This window comes from Candoia aspera, chromosome 2 (genome assembly GCF_035149785.1).
Source record: "Candoia aspera isolate rCanAsp1 chromosome 2, rCanAsp1.hap2, whole genome shotgun sequence".
NCBI classification, from domain to species: Eukaryota; Metazoa; Chordata; class Lepidosauria; order Squamata; family Boidae; genus Candoia; species Candoia aspera.
Genome location: NC_086154.1, coordinates 201,228,104 through 201,253,840, shown reverse-complemented (window position 1 = coordinate 201,253,840; position 25,737 = coordinate 201,228,104). Strand labels below are relative to the sequence as shown.

At 43.6% G+C, this 25,737-nt stretch overlaps 1 protein-coding gene across 4 annotated transcripts in view; it reads left to right on the top strand.

Annotated features, from left to right (window-relative positions):
* Positions 1-25,139, top strand: part of GKAP1 (G kinase anchoring protein 1) — a 41,145-nt gene extending 16,006 nt beyond the window's left edge. Inside the window, exons 6-12 of one of the 4 annotated variants that reach the window (XM_063295198.1) lie at positions 1,165-1,232; positions 9,440-9,589; positions 16,788-16,889; positions 17,783-17,846; positions 18,139-18,209; positions 21,949-22,026; positions 24,834-25,139. In XM_063295198.1, the coding sequence (XP_063151268.1) occupies positions 1,165-1,232; positions 9,440-9,589; positions 16,788-16,889; positions 17,783-17,846; positions 18,139-18,209; positions 21,949-22,026; positions 24,834-24,881 (581 nt within the window). In that variant the 3' untranslated portion in view covers positions 24,882-25,139. The remainder of the gene's footprint in view (positions 1-1,164; positions 1,233-9,439; positions 9,590-16,787; positions 16,890-17,782; positions 17,847-18,138; positions 18,210-21,948; positions 22,027-24,833) is intronic. The other 3 variants (XM_063295200.1, XM_063295201.1, XM_063295202.1) reach the window with 3 other exon arrangements.
* The last annotated feature ends 598 nt before the right edge of the window (positions 25,140-25,737 follow it).

Below are 25,737 nucleotides of genomic sequence, written 5' to 3'. Positions count from 1 at the left end.
GGAAATGAGCCATCCTTCCTCAAAGGCCTTTTTTAAATAGAGACACCATCTTCACCTTATGCTGTAAAGAATATAGAGCATTCCCAACACAATTCTGTTCAAGTCCCTTTAAGGATCAAAGCGAGAACCCTCTCCTAATCTGGAAGCACACAGAGAAGTTTGTAGAAAATACTGTGATATGTTATGAACAGGCATTCCCATCAAAAGCCTTGCAGTCCCATGCCAGATTAACTGTAGTTTCTAGTTATTCTTCAGAGGCAGCCACACATACATTGCATATACTGCCTTGGAGCTGAGAAGTTCATGGATAACTGAGGAAATAATTATTACCCTTTATGAACCATCATTTACAGTTTAGAGCAGTTGAACCTAAGTGTAGTCTATCATCCAGGAATACAGAAGTCAGTGCAGAATGTAATCCTTGGCGTAGAGAAATGGTTCAGGAAGATAGAACAGTTTATGTTTTTGAAAGATGCTGAGAATTCCAGGAGAATCATCAGATTTGAACTGCACATACTTGTCTTCCAGCTAAGGCCATTCCTCAGGATAAAGGCAGTTTATGTTTTAAAAATTCAGAGACTAAACCTGTTTGGAAGGCATTTGAATTAGTTTCAGCTATTGTACAATGCCATAGCTTTAAAAGTCAAATTTTGTGCTGGGTATTGGCAAATGTCTTTTGGTTTTTGTTGTGATTGGTGGGGTAGTTGTTGAAGGATATTAACTATAAGAGCTAAGAAAATTAACAGAGACCTTGAGGAGAGGGAAGATCGAATTATTTAATGGATTAGAATGTTTTAAAATTAGATTAAAGCATGGAAGTGCTGGAATGTGCTTGAACTGGAAAAATCTTAAGGACAGCAGGCTGAAATCCTTTTACTTTCTCACATATTCACACTTTTTAACCTGCCCTGCTACACACACCCAGTATTCCCAGTGCAAGCAAAAAAAGAGGTTGGAGACCAAGTTTCAAAATGTTTCTATTTCCTCTACAATTAGTATGCAAAAGATAATGCTCTGGGCATTCTCTGGTATTCCCATTTGTATGGTAAATCCTTTGGACTCATAAAACTGCCAAATCAAGAAACAAGGAATTTAAATTTAGGGGATCTTGTTTTAAACTTTTTGTAAATATATAGTACTGAAAACTGATTTTTTTGCCTTCAGATTTATTTAAAAATTTAATCTGTGACTACATTTCTCATGTTTCAGATCATTTTCCCAAAAAGCAAGAGGTAAGTTCTTGATTTTAACATGAGAAAATGCAGATCAGATGACATTGTTAATTATTCTAAATTTCTAGGTGGCCAATTTTCTGTTCTTTGATTGCTATTTTGTATAGCTTTTTGAGATATGTATGGCAAGTTACTGATAAATACTTTGTTTTATATAAGAACCCAGTCCTCAGTAGCCCAGAGAGCTAGTTTTTGTCAGCCCACCAAGGTGGACCAGAATAAGAAAACAATGCCATATAGGTTAGGATTACTTTTATTGTAACAGTTGTAGTAACAGAATTTTGCAAGTCTGAATGTGCTTTCCCTCCCTCACTTTATCATCATGTGAACTAGGGAGGGGCTTGTCTGATGTGTTTTCTCATATTATTTTCTTGGTCTGGGCTCAAGCCTCTCTTATCTGACCATTGTCTTGGTAGCGGCTCTTCCTCCTGTTGTTCAAGGCCATTCCCTATGCCCTCTATAGTTTGGTATAGCAGTTAAAAGCACTGGGCTAAAAACTGGGAGGCCATGAATTCTAGTCCTGCCTTAGACACAAAGCCAGCTGGGTGACCTTGGGCCAGTGACTCTCAGACCTAGGAAGAATGCCATGGCAAACTCTTCCAAAAAGGTTGCCAAGAAAACTGCACGGACTTGTCCAGATAGGTGCCAGGAGTCAAGGCTGACTTGAAGACATACACAAGAAGTAGCCCAAAGTGCTGGCATGATTTGTGCCTCTTATTAAGTCCATTCTAAGTAGGACACTTTTTAAGTTAAGATTACATCCCAAACCATGCTTTTGTTCAGAGAACATAAGTAGATAGGTATGAACCTAGATAACAGACAATCCAGAAAGATAGGAATGGATTTTAAAAATTCTGACGTTAATTAAAAGAACAGCAATACAAATCGTTTTAGTTCTGTTTCTTATAAATTCTTTATTTGGGAATAATGGCTGGTTAAACATGTCTTCTGAATAAATTTTTGGAGAGAAAATGCGATTTCTTAAGGTCCAAAATGATAATCCCAAGCTCCAGTTAATTCTCATGTGTCCTTTATGCTTGCTCGTACCTTGTCTTTCTATTGATTCGCCACTACTTTTTTCTTCCTTGTTTGAGGGCCCCTTTCTTAATAACTATGTATGTCCAGTTAATTGGAGCCCACGTGGCAAATGTTAAATAACCAAATCTTGCTCCACTTGGGTTATGAGTTATACCTTTTTTATGGCAATATAGCTTGGGAGCAGTTCAAAAACTATTTTCAGTTAAGCCCTACAGGACAAACTATGATAAAATTTAATTAGACCTTGTTTCAGATGTAGAGGCTTAAAATCATTGGTTATGTCACTGGTTCATTTCAACAAACTACAGTTAAGGTTAACTGCTGTTTAGTGTAGGGGTTCTCAAACAGGGTCATGACTCCCCCAGGAGATAATGAGCAGCTTGGGCAGGTGAAAAAGTTTTGTTTTGTTTTGTAAGCTGATCAGGGTAGCATTGGCAAAGCAAAAGTGCTGTCAAAATTCACTCTCATTTTGCCCTGGCAAGCCTGCAACAAAGCACAGAGTGAATTTTGAGAATAGTTCTACCTTGCCCGCACAGGCCATTGGATTTATCCACAGTGGGGAGTACAAATTCATTTACTTTATGGGAGCCAAGTATAATTCGACAACTCTTGGTTTAGGTGGCTTATCTAAAATAGATGGAAAGCTTCTGCTGTAAAACTATGACAGGAGAGGACAGATTTTAAGACTTATTACAGCTTCTTATAACAAACTATTGCTCAGCATAACATTCAATGCAATTGGACACATATTTATCATGTCCAGTTATCTGACAGGGTGGGGAATTATTATAGGATTTTAAGGTTAACAGTATTTCATATTTAAATTTATCCAAGAGCAGGGAATTTCTTGATAAGAATTTCTAAATTCTGTTTCGAAATTTATCCATGGGTGTCAGGCTCTGCCTGCTACCCAATAAAATGCAGATGCTAATGTAGGCTTTAGGATCTGGCTTTAATCGAGTATGGAATGCGTGCCTTAGGAAAAGCTGAGAGTGAGTGGAGCGTGCCGGAACGGGATTTAAATAGCCCGCGTTGGTCAGTGCTCCACCCCTCCTTACTCCAGGTGTGCCCCGAGCCCCGATTGTCCCGTTGCCGGTGGGTGAGGGGTCGTGGAGCCCCCTCCTGTGCCTCGGGTGGTTTCTTGATCGGTTTCCCTGGCCGGTGATGGGTCATTGCCGGGCGATTAGGTTCGTGATTCTTTTTGACAGCTCGGGCGTGCCTCGTGGTCGGGTGTTGTCAGTTACCTTCTTTGCAACATTGTATCTCTCTCTTCCTTCCGCATCTCCGGCTAGAGTCGTTACTTTGTTGCCAGCACCTGTTGCTCTCTTTTGTTAACCAGTTGCCTTTTCCCTTAATCCCCCGGCACCCATTTCCCTGTATTGTTATGCGAGTCGTTGCGCTGTCACAAGCATCGCAACGGTGATCATGACATACTGCCTCCCTTTTGGAAGGTTAAGCCGCGGGGTAGGCGGTGTGGAATGTGCGGACCAGGTCAGGAGCCTGAACATGACGGGCAGCGACCCATTCAGGGTGTGGAAAGTGTTTCCACTTCACGAGGTATTGGAGGGAGCCCCGCTGCTTGCGGGAGTCAAGCACCTCTTTTACCTCAAAGTGTTGCTGTCCGTCTATCATCACAGGCGGGGGGGGGGGACGTGCGTGGGTGCCACCGGGAGGGATCACTTGCTGGCTTAAGTAAGCTGCAGTGAAATACTGGGTGCAGTCTCTTTAAATTATGTGGCAGGTCCAGGTGCACCGTGACTGGGTTCACTATTTGTGTCACCCGGAATGGTCCAATATACTTGGGGCCCAGCTTCTTTGACGGTTGCGGCGACTTTATGAATTTGGTAGGCAGATAGACCATGTCTCCCACCTGAAATGTTGGTTGCTGTTGCCGGTGCTTGTCCGCTTGTGTTTTGTATGCTGTTTGTGCTTCTTTAAGCGCGTCCTTGATGACCGGCCAGGAGTCTGCGATTTTATTACCCCGATCACAAGCGGCCATTGTTGGGGACGGAGGCTGAGGTAGTTCCGGGATGGGGACGAACTCTCGACCCGACACCACCTCAAATGGGGTTTTTCCGGTGCTCTGGTGTATTGCGTTGTTGTATGCGACCTCTGCAAACGGGAGGAGGTCGACCCAGTCGTCTTGGTGATAGTTTATTTAAGAGCGGAGGAATTGCTCCAGTGTGGCATTAAGGATCTCTGTGGTGCCGTCTGTCTGGGGATGCCAGGCAGTTGACAGGGCTTGTTGGGTACTGATCAGTTTTAAAAAAGCCCGCCAAAACCTCAAGGTGAATTGTGTGCCCCTATCGGTCACCAAGCGGGAGGGGAATCCGTGTAGGCGGTACACGTGGACTGGGAACAGTTTCGCCAGCTGTTGGGCTGACGGAATCGAGGCGCAGGGGATGAAATGTGCTTGTTTAGAGAAATAGTCTTTCACCACCCAGATGACCGTTTTCTTTTGGCTGGGCGGTAAGTCGACTAGGAAGTCCATTGAGATTTCCTCCCAAGGGCGGGAGGGCTCCGCTACGGGTTGCAGCAGCCCCTGGGGTTTGCTCGTCGGTCGTTTGGCCATCGCGCACACTGGGCAGGATGCCACATACGTCTTGATGTCCTTTCTCAGTGAGGGCCACCAAAACCGCCTCTGAGTCAGGTGCAGGGTTTTCAAGAACCCGAAATGCCCAGCCTGTTTGCTGTCATGCGATCAGTTGAGGATCGCCTGCCGTTGTGAGTTGGGTACATATAGTCTACCCTCCCCCCATGCTAGGTCCTGGTCCATAGTAACCTTGTTGGGGTTGGTGAGGAGCCAGGGGTCAGATTTCAATGCTGTTATGAGGTCTGCCCATATCCCACCTGGCAGTTGAGGTTGCCTGCGTCTGGTGGCGGGTTGCATCGTAGTCGTTTGGGGGGGGGGGCTATCCCTGCACGCGACCCCAGGTGATCGCCGCCATACCCAGCTGGGAATCGGAAAGCACCGTCCCTACAATGTCGGAGATGGGCTCTGTGTCCTGGGGCAGTTGGGAGAGCGCGTCTGCCAGGAAGTTCTTTTTGCTTAGTATGAACTTCAGCTGGAAGTTAAACCGGCTGAAGAACTGAGCCCGTCTTATTTGCTTAGGGCTGAGGCGTTGGGGCGTACGGAGCGCCTCGAGGTTGCGGTGGTCTGTCCAGACCTCAAACGGGCAGGTTGTCCCTTCCAGAAGGTGACGCCAAGCCTCCAGTGCCGCTTTAACCGCAAACACCTCCTTTTCCCATACGTGCCATCGCCTCTCCGTCTCCGAGAATTTCTTCGAGAGGTAGGCACATGGCTTAAGGATTCCTGCAGAATCCTTTTGCAGCAGGATGGCGCCTATTGAAAAGTCAGAGGCATCCACCTGCACCACAAAAGGTCATTCGGGGTCTGGGTGCGCAAGGATTGGCTCCGCTGTAAACAGCGCTTTCAGCCTGTCAAATGCCGTTCGACAGGCGGGAGTCCAATTAAGTATGGCCCCTGGGTTTTTTACCTTGCGCGTCTCCCCGATGCCCTTGGTCTTGAGCAAATCTGTTAAGGGTAGGGCTATTTCCGCGAACCCCCTCGCGAAGGACCTATAGAAATTCGCGAACCCAAGGAAGCTTTGAAGTTGGCACCTGGTGCGTGGGCGTTCCCAACTCAAAACTGCCTGGACCTTCGCGGGGTCCATTTCTACGCCTTTGTCCGAGATTCTGTACCCTAGGTAGTCCAAGCGCGATTTGTGGAATTCGCACTTGGACAGCTTAGCGTAGAGTTTGGCTTTTCGTAGTTTAGTGAGGACTTGCCTCACCAACCTTTCGTATTCCTTCTGCGTCCTCGTGTAGATGAGGACATCATCTAGGTACACTAGCACGCCCTTGAATAGGTGCTCATGCAGCACCTCGTTTATGAGTTGCATGAAGACCCCCGGAGCCCCCACAAGGCCGAATGGCAGTACCTTATATTGAAAGGAGCCCAAGGGACAGTTGAATGCCGTTTTCCACTCGTCTCCTTCCCTGATGCGGATTCTGTAATATGCTTCGCGGAGGTCGAGTTTGGAGAACACCCTGCCCTTTGACAGGTGTGCTAGCATGTCCTTTATGAGGAGTAGTGGGTATTTATTGGATAGGGAAGCGGAATTTAATCCGCGGTAATCGGTGCATAGTCTTAAGGTGCCATCCTTCTTTTCTCGAAATAGGACGGGTGCTCCAACCGGCGAGTTTGCTGGTTCTATGAAGCCCCTGGAAAGGTTCTTGTCCAAGAATTCCCGTAGAGCCGCTAATTCTCTCTGGGTCATGGGGTAGATCTTGGGTTTGGGTAAGGGGATGTCTGGGAGCCGCTCAATTGTGCAGTCCGTCTTGCGGTGGGGGGGTAGTTGGTCCGCCTCCTCTCTGAAGACATCTGCAAAGTCTGCATATTGCTCTGGCAGTCCTTCTGGGGGGGGGGGTCGTTGTCATGGGCGACAATCTCTGCCCTCCCCACTGTCGGAGTAGGTGGTTTGTCTGGTGCCGGTGCCTGGTAGATGCCGTCTTTGAACTTGATGGAGTGTGTCCTCCAGTCGATGTGTGGGTTATTGCGTGTTAGCCATGGGATCCCCAATACTATTATGGGTTTCCCTATCTGGGTCACCACAAAGTTTATTGATTCCTTGTGGGTGCCCATTGTCAGGGTGACCATTTCGGTCCCCTGGGTGGCCGGTCTTCCCCCCCCCCCTCCCCGCTGTGGAGCCATCTAGTTGGTGGAACGCCAGCGGTTTAGGGAGGGGGGAACAGGGCAGTTTGAGTGCGGTGACAATGTTGGGGTGGATCAGATTTCTGGAGCACCCAGAATCCACCAGAGCTTCGGCCGCAACGTCTCTGGGGCTGTAAGCGAGTTTGATTGTCCCTGCCAGGATGGAGCAGTCGTCACTCATCCTGGGGTTGTTGCGCCCCTTCTTCACCACCTGCCCAGCGGCGCTGCTTAGAGCAGGTGGGGAGCGTTTCCCGCTGGCTGTTCTTGGGCGTCGCTCACGTCCCCTGCGAGGTAGGCGTCCACGTCCTCGTCCGGGGTTGCTAATGCTCCTGTCAGCCGTCCGGGGGTGGGGTTGGATAGTTTGTGAGGCGTCTTCAGTGCGGGTCTGGGCGGGCAATCCGTTGCTCTGTCCATGAAGCAATCTGCCGCTCGGTGCCCCGTTTTCCCGCACTTAGTGCACTGCCCGCGGGCAAGCCTCCGTTGTTGGTCTGCGTGCCAGGTTGGCCCCGGCTGTGGGACTGGTCCTCTTGTGCTGGGCGAGATTTTGTCTTCCGCGTTTGCGAGCAGGAACGTGCGCTGCGCGTGCTCTGCTTTGCCAGCTAGACAAATGCACCCGTGGAGGGAGGCCGGGTCGTCCCTGTAGAGTGCCCATTGGAGCACCTCCCGGTTGAGGCCACGTTTGAACATGTCGATCAGGGTGGCCTCTGACCATTCTGTGATTTTGCCCGCGGGGACCTTGAATTCGAGGGCGTAGTCAGCCACCGTTCTTTTGTCCTGCCGCAGTGCTAGGAGTGTGTACTTTGCCCTTTCCTTCGCCAGGGGGTCCTCAAAGTAATGTTTCAGCTCGGCGAGGAAGTCATGAAAGTTGGTTAAGGCTGGGGCTCCGGACTCGTGCATCTGTACATACCAGTCCGCAGCCCTATCCTGGAGTCTGGTGGCCACCACCAAGATTTTGGCAGCTTCTGTGCTGAAATAATGTTCGTATTGGGCCATGTAGTCCCTCGCATTGGTCAAGAAGAAGGACAGTTTCATGGGGTTCCCGTCAAATTGCATGGTGAAGTCTTTTGCGAACCTCCCATGTTGCGGGTCCCCCCCCCATGGGTGTTGAAGGATGGCTCCCACTGGCCTGGGGGCGCGATCCCCTGCGGTGGAGTCTCAAGCTTGGCCCCTCCCGCTTGGGGTTGTAGATGGGGTGGGTATGTTGTCCCGGTCCCCTCTTACCCCCTGTGCTGCCTCAGTCTTGGAGCGCTCGCTGACGATTGTTGCCAGGGACTGGAGCATGTGTTCCAGGTCTCGTACCTTGGCTTTCAGGGTCGTGTCCTCATCTGCCGCTGGCGGGGACAGGAGCAGGTGCTCAAGGTATCGTACCCGGGCTTCTAGGGCCGTGACCCTGTCTGGCGTGCCCTGGTCGTCTGACGTCGGTGCTGCCAGATGCTGTCCGGTACGTAGTCTTGTGCCTTCCTGCTCGGGCGTTTCGGGGTAGTGGAGCCTCCAGCTGGGGTAGGGTGTTCCCGTCCAGGATCCTATTCCGTCGGCCCAAGCAAGGAGTTGTTGGTCTGCGACTTCGTCTTCCGTCAGGGTTCCCCCGTCTGGGTTGGGGCTCCAGGTCTGGAACTGGGGTGCGGTGTGGGCAGGGAGGGTGTCCGCGGCTCCTGTGGGGTGTGTTGCCTCCAGCCGTCGTTGGGCCGCCTCTGCCTCTTGCAGGCCATCCTTCACGCCTCTGGTGCGAAGTGCTGGCTCCATTGCTGTCCCCGATTCCGTTTCTCGCCAGTTGGTTCCTCCCGCGGAAAAATTTTCGTCCGGTGGAGCTTGGCGATGTTGGTTTGGTGACTCTCAGCTTTATGTCAGGCTCTGCCTGCTACCCAATAAAACGCAGACGCTAATGTAGGCTTTAGGATCTGGCTTTAATCGAGTATGGAATGCGTGCCTTAGGAAAAGCTGAGAGTGAGTGGAGCACGCTGGAACGGGATTTAAATAGCCCGCGCCGGTCAGCGCTCCACCCCTCCTTACTCCGGGTGTGCCCCGAGCCCCGATTGTCCCGTTGCCGGTGGGTGAGGGGTCGTGGAGCCCCCTCCTGTGCCTCGGGTGGTTTCTTGATCGGTTTCCCGGGCCGGTGATGGGTCATTGCCGGGCGATTAGGTTCGTGATTCTTTTTGACAGCTCGGGCGTGCCTCGTGGTCGGGTGTTGTCAATTACCTTCTTTGCAACATTGTATCTCTTCCTTCCGCATCTCTGGCTAGAGTCGTTACTTTGTTGCCAGCACCTGTTGCTCTCTTTTGTTAACCAGTTGCCTTTTCCCTTAATCCCCCGGCACCCATTTCCCTGTATTGTTATGTGAGTCGTTGCGCTGTCACAAGCATCGCAATGGTGATCATGACAATGGGCCATAAAACAATTACATATTGTTTAGCTATTGGGTAGTTTTTGTTAGAAGTTAATTATAGTTTCTTTGCAGGAATTAAACTCACCACATACTCTTTTGAATGATGGTGAATTCTTCAATAGACTGGAAGATGATATGCATAGAATACTAAATAAAGAAAAAAGAAGGGAGCCTACCACAGATTGCGGAATAGATAACAGTACATTTTGTGACCGCACACAGGTATATTTAAAAGGAATTAAATGCATATTATATCTGCAGTTTAATGAGTATAGATGAATTAGAGAATTAAAATTGATTATCTTAAAAAAACTCAAAGAAGGGAAAACAGAAGCAGCATAAGGCTTCCCCACCCCCCATCAGTAAATTTCTTAATCCTGGAAAGTGAAATTATGTCACTTTAAGAATCAACCATGATTTTGCTTGTTTTCCTTCTCTTTTCTTCATCCTTGTTTCTACTGTGTCAAATATATAGGCAAGGAATATCTGTTAGCCTTATTTAAATCACACTGGAGCTTTTATATTCAAGAGCATGATAAAAATATTTTAAATAAATATGAAACAAACTAATAGCTGGTTTGTCATTCAACAGAAAAGTCCACAAACAGAATACTGTATGATTTTCATTTTTCTGGCAATAATGCAAACTATGGTGGCAACAAAAGTTTTTTAGATACCCAGAAAAGCTAATGAGAATACTGGTTAGGATATTCCTACTGTCTCACAAGCCTGACAGCAGATCAATTTTGAACTTGTCTGGAACAGAAGCTACATTTTTCTGCCTTCAGAAAAACTGTCTCAGTAATTACCTCTAAGATTCAATTTCCACATAATGGCCAAATTGAATCAAAACAGAATAATTAGCTAGGATTCTGGAAAGTCATAACTTGTGAATGACATGTGCTGGTGCAAGCAATCTATGCTTTTCTGTTCTGTCTGCTAGCATTACTTGTAAACAAACAAAAATATTTGGATGTGTTTTCCAAACAGAGAATCCTCAATTATTTGATCTTTTGCAAACTACTGCCAGGACCAGAAGTATTGGAACAAAGATAACTGTTTTGGCATTTGGCCTCTGTACACCACCACATTGAAGTTGAAAGGAAACACACCCAGATGGGAGCGAAGTCAGGACTTTCAGCTGTAATTCAAGGGGCTTGACAAAAGTGGGGCGCTAACCATTCAGGAAGTACAGCCAGTGGCATACACAGACCCCCATTGTTGGTGGCTCATAAGTAATGGAACAAACCAACATCATTACAAACATAAGGATCGCTTTTAATACCTGGATGAAAATCCTTTGCAGTCAATGACTGCCTGAAGTCTGGAACTCATGGACATGACCAAATGCTGAATATCCTCCCTCAATGTGCTTTGCCAGGCCTTTACTGCAGCTGCCTTAGCTGCTGCTTGTTTGTGGATCTTTCTGCCTTCAGTCTTGTCTTCAGTAAGTAAAAAGCATGCTCTTTTGGGTTGAGATCAGGTGACTGACTTGGCCATTGAAGAACATCCCACTTCTTTGCCTTGAGAAACTCTTGGGTAGCTTTTGCTGTATGTTTTGGGTCATTATCCATTTTACAATATGAAGCGGTGTCCTATCAGTTTGGCAGCATTTGGCTGAATCTGAGCAGAAAATATAGCCTTATACACTTCAGAATTCATCCTGTTGCTTTTATCAGCAGTCAGGTCATTAATAAACACCAATGACCCAGTTCAATTGGCAGCCATACATGCCCATGCCATAACACTGCCTCCACCATGTTTGACAGATGATGTGGTAAGCTTTGGATTATGAGCTGTTCCTTTCCTTCTCCATAGTTTTCTCTCTTCCCATCATTCTGGTGCAAGTTAATCTTGGTTTCATCAGTCCAAAGAATCTTATTCCAGAACTGGGCAGGCTTTTTTGGATGTTTGCTGGCAAAGTCTAATCTGGCCTTTCTGTTCTTGAGCATTACCAGTGGTTTGCACCTTGTTGTGAAGCCTCTATTTACATTCATAAAGCCGTTTCTTGACTGTAGGTGTTGACAATGACACACCTAGTGTCAGAGTCAAGCCTGCCTCTGACTCAGAAAGCGAAACCCTTCTGAGTCAGAGGAGGAAATAGAAACTTACTCGGGATAAAAGGCAGATGTGCGAAGGGTGAGCTGCCGGAGACAACCAATCCTTCAAGCCTGCAGCTTCAGCCGAAGAGTCCGTACCTGCATCAGAGACAACGTCTGTTGCCAAAGAGGAACCAGTGCCTTTGCTTCGCTCCAAGTAGGACTTGAATCCTGCTTCCGCTGCCATCGAGGATTTTGCATTCGCCGTGCCCAGCAATCACAGCCTTGCATCCAGCCTTGGAACTCCACAGTCTTCCGTGCAGTGTCTTTGCACCTTCGACTCCCAGTTCTGCAGCATGTCTTCAGTGCAGCTCAACCGTGCTACGGGTGCTCAGCCTATCTTGTCGTGAACTCATTTTTCAGCCTAGCTTCCAGTCTCTAGTTCAGAGAATCCAGCCTAGTCCAAGGCTTCCAGCCAAGTCTAGCCTTGATCTGAGTTTCCTGCCTTGTTCCAAGTCTCCATTCCAGAGAATCCAGCCTAGCTCAGGGCTTCCAGCCAAGTCTAGCTTTGCTCCAAGTTCCCAGCCTTGCTCTAAGTCTCCAGTCCAGAGAATCCAGCCCAGTCCAGAGCTTCCAGCCGAGTCTACCCTGGCTCCAAGTCTCCGTCCAGAGGACCCAGCCTAGTTCAGGCTTCTAGCCAAGTCCAGTCTTGTTCCGAGTTCCCAGCTTTGCCCCAAGTCTTCAATGCAGAGAATCCAGCCGAGTCCAGCCTTGCTCCAAGTACCAGTCTTGCAGTCTTCAACCCAGTCCAGAGTTTCCAGTCAAGTCCAGCTTCGTTCCCAGTTCCTAGTCCTGCTTCAAGGTTCCAGTTGCTGCTTCTAGTCCAACACAAGTCTCCAGCTACCCAGTGATCCAGCACCAGAGCAGCTCCAGTACTATTCCAGTTCGAGATCTGTTGCCTTCAGCTTCATCAGCACCTTGCATTCCGATCTCGTCCAGCCTCCAGTTCCAGTTAGAAATCCTGTTCCGCTGCCTTGTTGTGCCCCAGTTGGGCTAGTTGAACCCAGCATTTTGTACTTCAAGGACTTATTTATTGTAAATAGTTTACTTAATAAAGAGTATTTTTGATACTACCCTGCCTGGTTGCATAGTCTGAACAGGACACCTACCTCCTCAAGAGCGTTCTTGACCTGGCTAGATGTTGTGAAAGGGTTCCTCTTCACCATGAGCAGAATTCTGCAGTCATCCACTTTAGTTGTCTTCCATGGTCTTCCAGGCCTTTTGCTGTTGCTGAGCTTGCCAGTTAATTCCTTCTTTTTCAGGATGTTCCAAACTGTTGTATTGGACATTCCCAATGTTTTTGCTATCTCTCTGATGGGTTTATTTTGTTTTCTCAGCCGAATGAGAAAACCTTCACTCACGTCTCCTTCACTCACATGGACACCTCTTTGGACCTCATGTTGAGAGTTCCAGTGAACAGCTACCAAATGCAAATATAACACTCAGAACCACCCCCAGTCCTTTTATCTGCTTGACTGGTCATGGGGTACCCAGGAAACAGGCCACACCTGGCCATGCAGCTGCTTGCAGCCATTCGTTCCATTACTTATGAGCCAACAATGATGGGTGTGTGTGTATGTCACTGGCTGTACTTCCTGAATGGTTAGTGCCCCACTTGTCAAACCCCTTGAATTGCATCTGAAAGTCCTGACTTCACTTCCATCTGGTGTGTTTCCTTTCAACTTCAGTGTGGTGGTGTACAGAGGCCAAATGCCAAAACAGTTATCCTTGTTCCAATATTTCTGGTCCTGACTGTAGGTTCACAAACTAACCTTCCTCTTAACTTCCAAATTCTGTTTAGAGTGAAAAAATAATATGCTTTCCATGAATGAAAAGTCAAAGCAAGGACAGGCTTTGTTGTTTATTCATTTAGTGGCTTCCGACTCTTCGTGACTTCATGGACCAGCCCACGCCAGAGCTTCCTGTTGGTCGTCAACACCCCCAGCTCCCCCAGGGATGAGTCCGTCACCTCTAGAATATCATCCATCCACCTTGCCCTTGGTCGGCCCCTCTTCCTTTTGCCCTCCACTCTCCTTAGCATCAGCATCTTCTCCAGGGTGTCCTGTCTTCTCATTATGTGGCCAAAGTATTTCAGTTTTGCCTTTAATATCATTCCCTCAAGTGAGCAGTCTGGATTTATTTCCTGGAGTATGGACTGGTTTGATCTTCTTGCAGTCCAAGGCACTCTCAGAATTTTCCTCCAACACCACAGTTCAAAAGCATCTATCTTCCTTCTCTCAGCCTTCCTATGGTCCAGCTCTCACAGCCATATGTTACTGCGGGGAACACCATTGCTTTAACTATGCAGACCTTTGTTGTCAGTGTGAGGTCTCTGCTCTTAACTATTTTATCGAGATTTGTCATTGCTCTTCTCCCAAGGATTAAGCGTCTTCTGATTTCCTGACTGCAGTCAGCATCTGCAGTAATCTTCGCACCTAGGAATACAAAGTCTTTCACTGCTTCTACATTTTCTCCCTCTATTTGCCAGTTATCAATCAAGCTGGTTGCCATAATCTTGGTTTTTTTGAGGGTTAGCTGCAAGCCAGCTTTTGCACTTTCTTCTTTCACCTTCATGATAAGGCTCCTCAGTTCCTCTTCACTTTCAGCCATCAAAGTGGTATCATTTGCATATCTGAGATAGTTAATATTTCCTCCAGCGATTTTAACTCCAGCCTTGGATTCCTCAAGCCCAGCATGTCGCATGATGTGTTCTGCATACAAGTTCAATAGGTAGGGTGAGAGTATACAGCCCTGCTGTACTCCTTTCCCAATCTTAAACCAGTCTGTTGTTCCGTGGTCTGTTCTTACTGTTGCTACTTGGTTGTTATACAGATTCTTCAGGAGGCATACCAGATGACTTGGTATCCCCATATCACTAAGAACTTGCCACAATTTGTTATGGTCCACACAGTCAAAGGCTTTAGAATAGTCAATAAAACAGAAATAGATGTTTTTCTGAAACTCCCTGGCTTTTTCCATTATCCAGCGGATATTGGCAATTTGGTCCCTAGTTCCTCTGCCTTTTCTAAACCCAGCTTGTACATTTGGCAATTCTCACTCCATGAATTGCTGAAGTCTACCTTCCAGGATCTTGAGCATTACCTTACTGGCATGTGAAATGAGTCGCACTGTTCGATAGTTCGAACATTCTTTAGTGTTTCCTTTTTTGGTATGGGGATATAAGTTGATTTTTTCCAATCTGATGGCCATTCTTGTGTTTTCCAAATTTGCTGGCATATAGCATGCATTACCTTGACAGCATCATCTTGCAAGATTTGGAACAGTTCAGCTGGGATGCCGTCGTCTCCTGCTGCCTTGTTATTAGCAATGCTTCTTAAGGCGCATTCAACCTCACTCTTCAGGATGTCTGGCTCTAGCTCACTGACCACACCGTCAAAGCTATCCCCGATATTGTTATCCTTCCTATACAGGTCTTGTGTATATTCTTGCCACCTTTTCTTGATCTCTTCTTCTTCTGTTAGGTCCTTGCCATCTTTGTTTTTGATCATACCCATTTTTGCCTGGAATTTACCTCCGATGTTTCTAATTTTCTGGAAAAGGTCTCTTGTCCTTCCTATTCTATTGTCTTCTTCCACTTCCACGCATTGCTTGTTTAAAAATAATTCCTTGTCTCTTCTGGCTAACCTCTGGAATTTTGCATTTAATTTGGCATATCTCCCCCTATCACTGTTGCCTTTTGCTTTCCTTCTTTCTTGTGCTACTTCTAGTGTCTCAGCAGACAGCCATTTTGCCTTCTTGGTTTTCTCTTTCTGTGGGATGTATTTTGTTGCCGCCTCCTGAACAATGTTGCGAACTTCTGTCCAGAGTTCTTCTGGGACCCTATCTACTAAGTCCAGTCCCTTAAATCGATTCTTCACCTCCACTGCATATTCCTTAGGAATATTAGTGAGCTCATATTTAGCTGATCTGTGGGTCTTCCCTAATCTCTTTAGTCTGATCCTAAATTGTGCAAGAAGTAGTTTGTGATCTGAACTACAGTCAGCTCCAGGTCTTGTTTTTACCAACTGTATAGATGTCTGCCACCTTTGGCTGCAAAGGATGTAGTCAATCTGATTTCGGTGTTGTCCATCTGGTGAAGTCCATGTATAAAGCCGTCTCTTAGGCTGTTGGAAGAGAGTGTTTGTTATGCAGAGTGAGTTGTCTTGGCAAAATTCTATCAGCCTATGTCCTGCTTCATTTTGTTGTCCCAGGCCATGCTTACCTGTAATTCCAGGTGTCATTTGACTGCCCACCTTAGCATTCCAGTCTCCCGTGATGAAAATAACATCTCTTTTAAGTGTGTTGTCCAGTAGGTGCTGCAGATCCTCATAGAACTGCTCTACTTCAGCTTCTTCAGCATCTGTGGTTGGGGCGTATATTTGGATCACTGTGATGTTAGATGGCTTGCCCTGAATTCGAATTGAGACCATTCTGTCGTTTTTTGGATTGTATCCAAGCACTGCTTTAGCCACTTTACTATTAATTATGAAGGCTACTCCATTTCTTCTGTGGTCCTCTTGTCCACAGTAGTAGATTTGGTGGTCATTTGATGTGAAGTGGCCCATTCCAGTCCATTTCAGTTCACTGATGCCCAGAATGTCTATCTTTAATCTTGGCATCTCACCAATAACCACATCCAGTTCGCCCTGACTCATAGATCTTACATTCCAGGTTCCAATGGTGTGTTGATCCTTAGAACGTCAGATTCGCCGTTCACCACCAGCACCGTCGGCTGCTAGCCGTCCTTTCGGCTTTGAGCTAGCTGCGTCATCACGTCTGGGGCTAGTTGAACTCATCCTCTGTTCCTCCCCAGTAGCATTTTGACCATCTTCCGACCTGGGGGTCTCATCTTCCAATGGTATACCGACATATCTCTGGTTGTACTGATCCTTTTAGTTTTCACGGCAAGAATACTGGGGTGGGTTGCCATTACCTTCCCCAGGGATCGCATTTAGTCTGACCTCTCTGTCATGACCTTCCCGTCTTGGGTGGCCCTTCACGGTTTAGCTCATGGCATCATTGAGGTGCTCAAGCTCCAGCACCATGACAAGGTAACGATCCTTTGCTGAAGAAGGACAGGCTATAATCACATAATATTATAACTACTGAAAAATATGTTACAATAACACATAATTTTGCTAATCTGACCAATTCTGTTGATGTAAGACATTTTGTTATGATTCTGATATATGATAAATGTAGATGTCTAATGTCACTATGGACATTTCAGCATTTGAAAAGGCATTGAATATTAATATTTTACATTTCTTTAACTCTGATATAAACTTTTAACTGTATATTCTTTAATTCTTTATTTGTAGGAGGTTTTTCTAAAAGATGGAAGACTAGAGAGATCAAAATTGGAACTTGAAAAGAAAGATGCAGAAATCCAGGAATTAAAGAATGTAATCAGTCAGTGGGAGGTATGTATTTTCCTGAGAAGCACATAATTTATTAACTGGAATTAAAACTTAAATTGAAAACACGGTGGTTATTGCTTTCAGTGTACTGTTTCTGAAAATATTGATCAAATGAGGTTGGTACTTATAGGTTAAGGGTGTTCTAAACATTCTTTCTTCTTTAGCAGTGAATTTCTATATTGTCTTCTCAGAAGTAAATATAACTGGGTTCACTGGAGTATACTGCTGGGCAAGTAGGCAAATGGTTATAGCTTAAATGTTATTTTTTTAATCCTTGATACTAGATTTGTTGAATCTACCCAGTCAGTTCTCTATCTCTGTTTTTTTCCATTGTTTTCTCAAATATTTTAGTTAATGATTAGTATTGCAAAGCTAAATAGTGCTAATTGTTTAAAAATGCAGCATAGAAATCATTTATTAAATATAAAGGTTGCCACAATATAAAGGTACTATTCGACATACTGCATTGAAGGCTACCTTAAAAGTAATCCAGGCCTCCTTAGTAAAGCTATAACTTTATGTAGAGAAGAGGAAAGACGCAGAATTTCTAGATTTTTCTTCTGATTAACAGATTTTCTATGTAATAGATGTTACATTGCAATCAAGGATCAGCCTTTCAAGGCAAGAATAAATATATGTCTTTCTCCTTTTCCTTTCTTTCATTACCACATTCAGTTCTAAAGGCCTACCCTTGAACTTTTTTTTCCGAAAAAAGATTTTTAAAAAAAATATGCAATTATATTTATTTCCTGAAATTCTCATAGATTACAGAATGAATTTATAACTCAGTGCCTTTAACAGTTAAGACTGAACTAAACAGCTAATACTGTTAATGTTGAAACAAACTTGGTGAAATATACCACTTGTATTAACTAGTTTCTAAAAACAATATTTAGGCAAAATACAAGGAAGTAAAAGCACGAAATGCACAATTACTGAAAATGTTGCAAGAAGGTGAAAGTAAGTATTGTTATATGTTTTTAATTTTTTCAAATATCTTTTTTAAAGAACTGTTACAATCACTAAACTATCTGGAAGCAGTTTAGGGAAATATTGAGAGAAATGGTTTTGTTTAACTTTTACCTTAGAGCAGATATATGCAATCTACGATCTCTTAAACTTAGTGCAGACTATCAGCTTTATATTTTAGCTTGCCAGGACTGACATACACACTCTACTCAATTTTTGAAGATGGAGATGTGGAGACTATGTGGAGACGTTGGACTAATATTTTCTTTGTTTGACTTTTTAGTGAAAGATAAAGCTGAAATACTCCTTCAGGTTGATGAGTCTCAGAGTATTAAGAATGAGTTAACTTTACAGGTAAATGTTTCTGTGTGCTTTTTTGTTTAATATACTGTTGTAAATTGTATACTGTTCGTATACTGTATACTGTTTTAAAATACCGTTGAAAACTGTTGTAAATTAGCAAGTCAGAATACTTGAGTTGGAAGAATTCTGAGGAAATTCTGTTCATAGAGTAGGGCCTTCCCACTTAAACCGCAATCAAGCAAATGCTCTTCTTGAGGGCCAGGGAATGTAGGGTCCTTAGAAACAACATGTTCTTTGGTGAGGGCAGCTATTACTAGAAGGAAGAAATCTGTAAAAATTGAGGAACCCAGTTATACAGGGAAAAATCCAATCCATCAAGTATGAAGATAAACTGCTATTTTTATTACTGTTATTAGCCCTATTTTTAATCTATTTAGTACAGCTTACAACTGTTCACATAAAAATACAATTGTGAATAAAATATCAGTCAATAAAATGCAGAGGACAAAAATAGAAACATTGGTAGTAAATTCTAGTAAGAAACACTGAAGGTGTAACTGGTTTTAGATTAAAAACTACACTGAAATAATATCATTTTGACCTGGTGAGTAGAGAGAAAAAAATGGAATAACTGAGGAGATATTCTAGGCCAAATAATTTTACAGAGTTGATGATTTATTAAAAAGAAATCTTGTCCCTGCATCTTCACTGGTTTTAATTAAAGATCCAAGTGTATGAATTCAGAGATGGAAAGTGGTTCTTAAGTATTTAAATCCAAACCCATTCCTGTTTAAAATCAAAAACAGCTGTTTTAGGCTGGGAAATTGATCAGTAAGAAAAATAATACAATATTGATTTACAGTCAAACTTTGATTTAACTGACCAATTGGAAGGGGAGGGGATGTCTGTTATTCCTGAGTGTTTCATCAGAGAGTATGTTGCTTGAATGACATGCAAACAACATAAAAAAACAGGAATTTTGTCTAGCATATCCAAAGTCTCATTTTGTTGGAACAAAGTGAAGTTTCACTGTGGTATGATCTCCAGTCACTTCCATTACAACTTTAGTTTCTGAATACTGTATGCTTCAGAGGCAGTAATATAGAGCATGTTGAACTAATCTAAATTTTAACATCCTCAGTATATAATAGACATGATACTCTTTTCCAAGGATAATGGCAGCTATTGCATTAGCTAAAAATGTTTATGACCACTCTTAACAACAGTTGTTACCTATCTACAAGCAACACTAAATCCAATCCCTGGGTTGTAAATCTGATAGTGAAATAAATGCTTTTAAATAGTTAAAACAATAGTTTCCAACCCCACAGCAAACTACCTTCCAACATTTATGCAACTGTGGAATGCAGCCTCATTCAAAACAGATAGTTTTAATTAGTTCTAAGAAGTTGGCTAATTAATTATCATCTTTATTCTGTCCTATCTCAAGATGCAGTTTGATAACCTACTTTCATCACTATATACCTCCCTGCCTCAAATTTCAGCTTCCCCGTTTATCCTTGAGAGCTGATGAAGCGGGAAAAGCTGTATATCATCCACATAGTTCCAGTCTCTATTCCAAATCTGGATGTATGCGGTGGCTTCTTGTACATTAATAGCATAGAGAAGAAAATGTACCACTATGGATTCCCTAAATGGTAAAAAAATACAGCACCACCTTTTAGGCCTGCCTGTCAGAAAAAATAGGAACTATTGTAAAATAATACCTTTGAGTCTTAGGCAAGCAGGAAGTATATCATGGTCAGTTGGTACTGAATCACACTTAAAGGTTCATCAAAGCAAATAGTTTTCCGTTTGATATTCATGATATTTAAAACTAGATTTTATCAGTACCATTTTGGGATATCTGAATGTGGCTACCAGAAATAGGTGTATGGTTTGAGGGGCTCATGGAGTGCTTGTAATTTGCTGTTTGTTTTGGTTTTCTGCGGTGCATGAAAAGGCTGGGGTTATTTGGGGTTTTTTGGGATTATTATTTGGAGCATGGGAGCCAGGGTGTTGTACTTACCAGCTCCGTGGTACCCTTGGAACCTTGGACTACACCAGATAACCTGGAAGCTGCTAGGAGAGACATCTGAGGAGTTAGATATGCATTATTTCTTTATTTGTTTATTAAAATGTGTATGCCTCTGAGCAGCTCACATAAATCCAACCTCAACAATCAATAAAAACAGTTCACAACAAAATTAATAAAATCACAAAACTAAAAAGCAGGCATGAGAGATGACATTCCCAATATATGTTCCTTTCTGACTAGCTAAATTGTAGTTAATTTGTAACATACTGCATTTTCTAAATCCTATTCTATTTTGGCTGAACATCTTTGATGAATAACATTTCATTTTTTTCTGCTATAATTATTTTGTATTTTTAAGATACAATTTCTTTAAGAAATTGTTTTACATTATTGTTATACATATACATAAAAGTGTAAGATATTTCTGAACAAACACTAAGGAAAATCTGGAAGTTTCCATTTATAAGCAAAGCTAGATTTGTTTTGTTTTTTCAGAATCCAGTTTCTTTTCTAATATTTGAGTGTGTGTGTGTTTTTTTTATTCCACCTTTTTATTTATTTATTTATATTTATATATATTAAAAAAAACTCAAGGTCGCGAACATACCTAATACTCCTCCCTCCTATTTTCCCAACAACAACCAGCTGGGTTGGGCTGAGAGAGAGTGACTGGCCCAAAGTCACCCAGCCGGCTTTCATGTCTAAAGGAGGTCTAGAACTCACAGTCTTCTGGTTTCTAGGCCAGTGTCATGTTCACTGTTTCAGTGTGCACTGTACATCGTAACGTTTCACATGCCATGGCGCTGACGCGCGTTGCTGTTGTGGGAGAGCTGCTGGGAGACCTTGTGCCAAGCTCTGTATCTATGTTCATTTCAATGGAATGTGTTTGGGTTATGTGCTTGGCTCAAGGACTTTTACACCACATCATCTGAAGCCGTTAGGAGCACCTGGGATTGTGAGCCTGGGAAGATTCTACAGGGGGAGGGATCTCGTTTGTACCGAGGGGGTTTTAGTTTGCATTTGGCACGCTTTTCCCATTCTCAGCTTTCTTTGTACTTGCATACTATTCTTCAATGAACCAGATTTTATTCAGCTCTTGCTTGTGAGTCTGAGAGTATTTTAGGGTAGGCAACCATTACAGCCAGCACCTTAACCACTACACTAAAGTGGCTCTCCAGGACTATGAAGTTGTAGAAATTGCTTCAGTTTTCGGTAATAGGATATGCATATTGAATCCTTGTATTAAAATACTGAGATACAAATTATTTGCAGTAGTTTCTTTACGTGATTCCAAGGAATTTTCAAAGTATTGTTTTAACTGTTGTCATGGATGGTCTAAATTATCAAATCATTTTCTTGAACGGTCATCAACCAGGAATTACGTCTAATGTTTAACAACATAAAATATTGTTTTTCCTAGTGTGTGTCTCAGTTGCTTACGGGATCTGCTAGTTTTGTACTTGTTGCACAGCCTGACTCTGATTTAGGGTTAAGAGGGAGCAACTGGCCCAAGGTCACCCAGCTGGTTTCTGTGCCTAAGGAAGGACTAGAACCTGTCTTTCCATTCTTTCTCCAGTGCCTGAACCACTATAACACACCACTCTCTAAGCTAATGTTGTAAAATAAGCAAATTATATTTTTCATTATTACTATAATAGGATCTATGACCTCCTCCTGTTTAAAATGTAACTTTAATTAAAAATGTAAAATCTGTCTTAGAGCAAAGTAATTATTGGGCTTTCTTTCTTTGAGGTTGCTAGTCTTCATGCTGCATTGGAACAAGAAAGATCTAAAGTGAAAATACTGCAAGCAGAATTAACAAAATACCAGGTAATATTTAACTATGTAATAAAGCTAAATAATAATATAATTTATTAAAAGAGCAATTTTCTATTCCTCCTCCCAGTTGCAGTTCCTTACTCTACTGAAATGCCACTCTGATGGATTGGAAATTGCTGAAATACATGGAATAGAATGTGGGAGCTATTACAGGACAGATAGAATATCCTAAACAGGGACAAACATTTTTCATACAGGTGGTCCTCCAGTTACGACGGAAATTGGGTTGGAATTTCTGTCACTAAGCGATGCGGTTGTAAAGCATGACATGTGACTGCATCGCTTAGGGACAGCAATCCTGGCACTCCCTGTTGCTGTCGGTAACCGAATCCCACTGGTTGTTAGGCAAGGACCCACCCTGATCCAAGCCATTCCTGGCTTGGTCCCTCCCAGCCCAGAGCCTCAGTAAGGTAAGGGACTGCCTCCACTCAAACTCCTCCACTTGCCTATCTCCCCCCACATCTCTGTATTCTTGGCCGCCCTGCACTCTGCTGGCCCTGTCACCCTGCCAGCCCTGCTGCCTTGCACTCCATGACCTTTGCCAGCCTGCTCGCCTTGCTGCCCTGCGCTCCACTTGCCCTGCCCAACCTGCACTCGCCTTGCTGCTCTGCACTCCACTTGTCCTGCTGGCCCTGCCACCCTGCTGGCCTCGCTGCCCTACCAGCTTTGCCACCCTGTGCTCAGCCCACGCATTGAAGTATTGCAAGAACAACACGTGCCATTTGGAGAACGGTGCAAAAGGCCTTGGGAAGAAGTCCTGGCATAGCTAGAAGCTGCCTTGCATAAGGCCAGGCTGGGCACGCCTTGTCAGCAGCGGGAGGAAGACAATGAAAGTCAGCTGAGGGGCGGCAGGGCCAGTGAGTCCAGGGTGACAGGGCCAGCGGAGCACAGGGTGGCAAGGGCAACAGGGCAGCAAGGGTAACGGTGAGCAGAGCGTGGGGCGGGCAGGGTGAACGGAGCACAGGGCAGTGGGGGCTGTGGCGCTGGGGTGGCTGGCTGTCAGGCGGGGCTTGAGGCAGCACTCCTTGGCAGTGATGGGGCTGAAGTAGAGGGGTGGTGGCAGCCGGCTGAGACTGCTGAAGGCCCCAGGCCTCTACTTCAGCCCCAGGGCAGCCAAAAGGGCAGAGATGGGAGGGTGGGGGGAGTTGAAGCACCTCTGCGGTAGTAAGATTACGTGACTGCAGGGGCACTGAAACAGCTGTAACTTTGGGAATGGGGTGTAAGTACCATTAGTTCAGCATTGCCATAACTTCGAACGGTCGCTAAACAAATGGTCATTACTTGAGGACTACCTGTACCTTCATTTTTATCTAGGCTGTGTTGATCCAAAAGGAATCTTGCATTTACTGTGTTGTTCTAAAAGCACATTGTTCTATAGAATCATAGAATTGGAAATAACAATTTAGGCTATTGATTCCAGCCCCCTGCTCTGTGAAGGAATTTGTTTATTAGCTTTATATCCCTCCTTTCCTCCAGGAGCTCAAGGCAGCATTCCTTCCTCCCAACTTTTTCCCTCAACAACCTTGCAAGATTGCTTGGACTGATAAAGAGTGACCGGTCCATAGCCACCCAGTAAATTCCATGAGTGGGGGAGAATTTGAAGTAGAAACTCCCCAGTCTTAGTCCAACATGTTAATCACCTTACCACACTGACTCTCCAGATAAAAGGTATCAGAATTGAAGTATTCCTAACAGGTGACTCTCTGTCCTTCACTCGAACACATTAAGCGAACAGAAGCACACTACTTCTTTCAGTGATTCGTTCCACTGTTGAGTTGCTCTTTTTCTAATGTTCACCCTTGAAAATTACTTCCTCTAGATCCACTGCACTATATGCTGTTTAGCACATACTTAGATGTTTAGCTCATCTGTTCCTAAACTTGCTTTTTAAATGACTTTTCTTTTCTATTTCTTATATTGCTCGCTCGCTCACTCGCTCTCTTGCTGTTTAATGGTGTGTGCAATCTTTGACCTATAATATTAGTTAACTATTGCATTCTTAGAATTGGCTATCACTTTTTTTTGTTAAATCCACCAGTATCACAATTCAGGATTCTTCTACAGAATGTAAACTGTTTTGTGTGGTTTACTCTGGAATTAATGCATTGTAATTTTAATTAAATAGTAGGTTTATTTCTTATGTTATATAAGTATTTTCATTCTCTTTCTCATACTTATATAACAATGTAGTTTAAGAGGTGGTGTCTAGTTTTTGACAGAAGGCATTGATCGGGAGGTCAGAGTTCTGTTTTTCTATAATCACTCCCATTCAAATTTGCTCTAGAGGTGTATTTCAGAGCAGATTTGAGGGGAAGAGTGAGAATGTGTAAAAATCACTCTTTCCATTCATTGCTGTCTTCCTACAGGTAGGTAGAAGAGCATTGACCACCCAATGACTTACTTAATAATGTAAGCCTGTTCCATAGTATAATAATCAAAGTCCCCTAGGTTATTTAATCTCAGAGTCAGTACTTTGCTCCATTAAGCATTTTTGCGCTTCCTAAAAAGCTTAGCTTTCAGACCATACACTCTTTCCCTCTAAAGTTCTTGCTAAAAGCAGAGTCCAAAATGACCTCACTTTTGCTTTCTCACAAAGCTCAGCAGAAGGTGAGAAAGATGTTTTTTAAAGAGGAGCATTTCAGCATTTCCTCTTAGTGTGCTTTTGTGAGAACAGTAGTACCTGTTAGTGCTCTACAGACCTTTTGAGGAAGATACTGGATTGCTTGCTGGGTTGTTGTTGTTGTTGTTGTTTTGGTTTTGGTAACTCAGTATGTTTTTTTCATTTCTATTTTTTTCAGGGGGGAAGAAAAGGGAAAAGAAACTCAGAATCTGACCAGTGCAGATGATTTCCGTTGCATTAACTACAGAGCCAAAAAGAGGAATATTGATCTTCAGGGTTTTGCAGAAATGTATATTTGTACTACTGCTTAACTATGCAGGTTTTTTTGGGTGGGGGGTAGTGATTGAAATTTAATTGACTAACAGTTAATTCAATATATTGCTATTCTGGTTTAAAGTTTGAAATGAAATACATTGATGTTCTAACTTTGTGCTAATGTTGCATCTAGTTTTTCATCAGTCAATAAAATTTGTCATTTTTATGACTCCAGTGTGTATAACTTCATTGAAAAATAAATAATACTTAATGGCTTTCCTTTCATGATTGCTTTTACCTTTTTATACTTTCATTATTTTTATCCTTTTTGTGGGTTTTTTTTTTTACAGATGGCCATTCACAAATAGTAAATGCTTGGCTTGTCTGAGAGGGAAGATATAAGGCAGAAAGGAATGTGGTAATATTATGAGATAGCTTCTTCACAAAGTCTCAGAGCATAGGGTTTGAAAAAAGAATTCTGGTCAATCAGTTTTGAAGGCAAAATGATAAACGCTTTAACACAACACACACATTTTTCAGGTCTTAGTGTAAATAAAATTTTATATGGTATAATTTTTCATCATCCTTTCACCAGTCAGCAGTCAATTATATAATAGTTGAGCTTTTATTGGTACAGAACAAAAAACTCCATTAAAATCCTTTAAGACATCAATTTTTAAAAAATGTTATTTTACATAACAGATACAAATTTAACTTCTCTACTTTTTAAGCTTTAAAATGTAGTTTATAAATCCATTTGAAAAAAAATTGTTTATAGCTGCAATAGAAATGCAGCTCTCTTAGAATAAGGAAACAAATTTTCATCC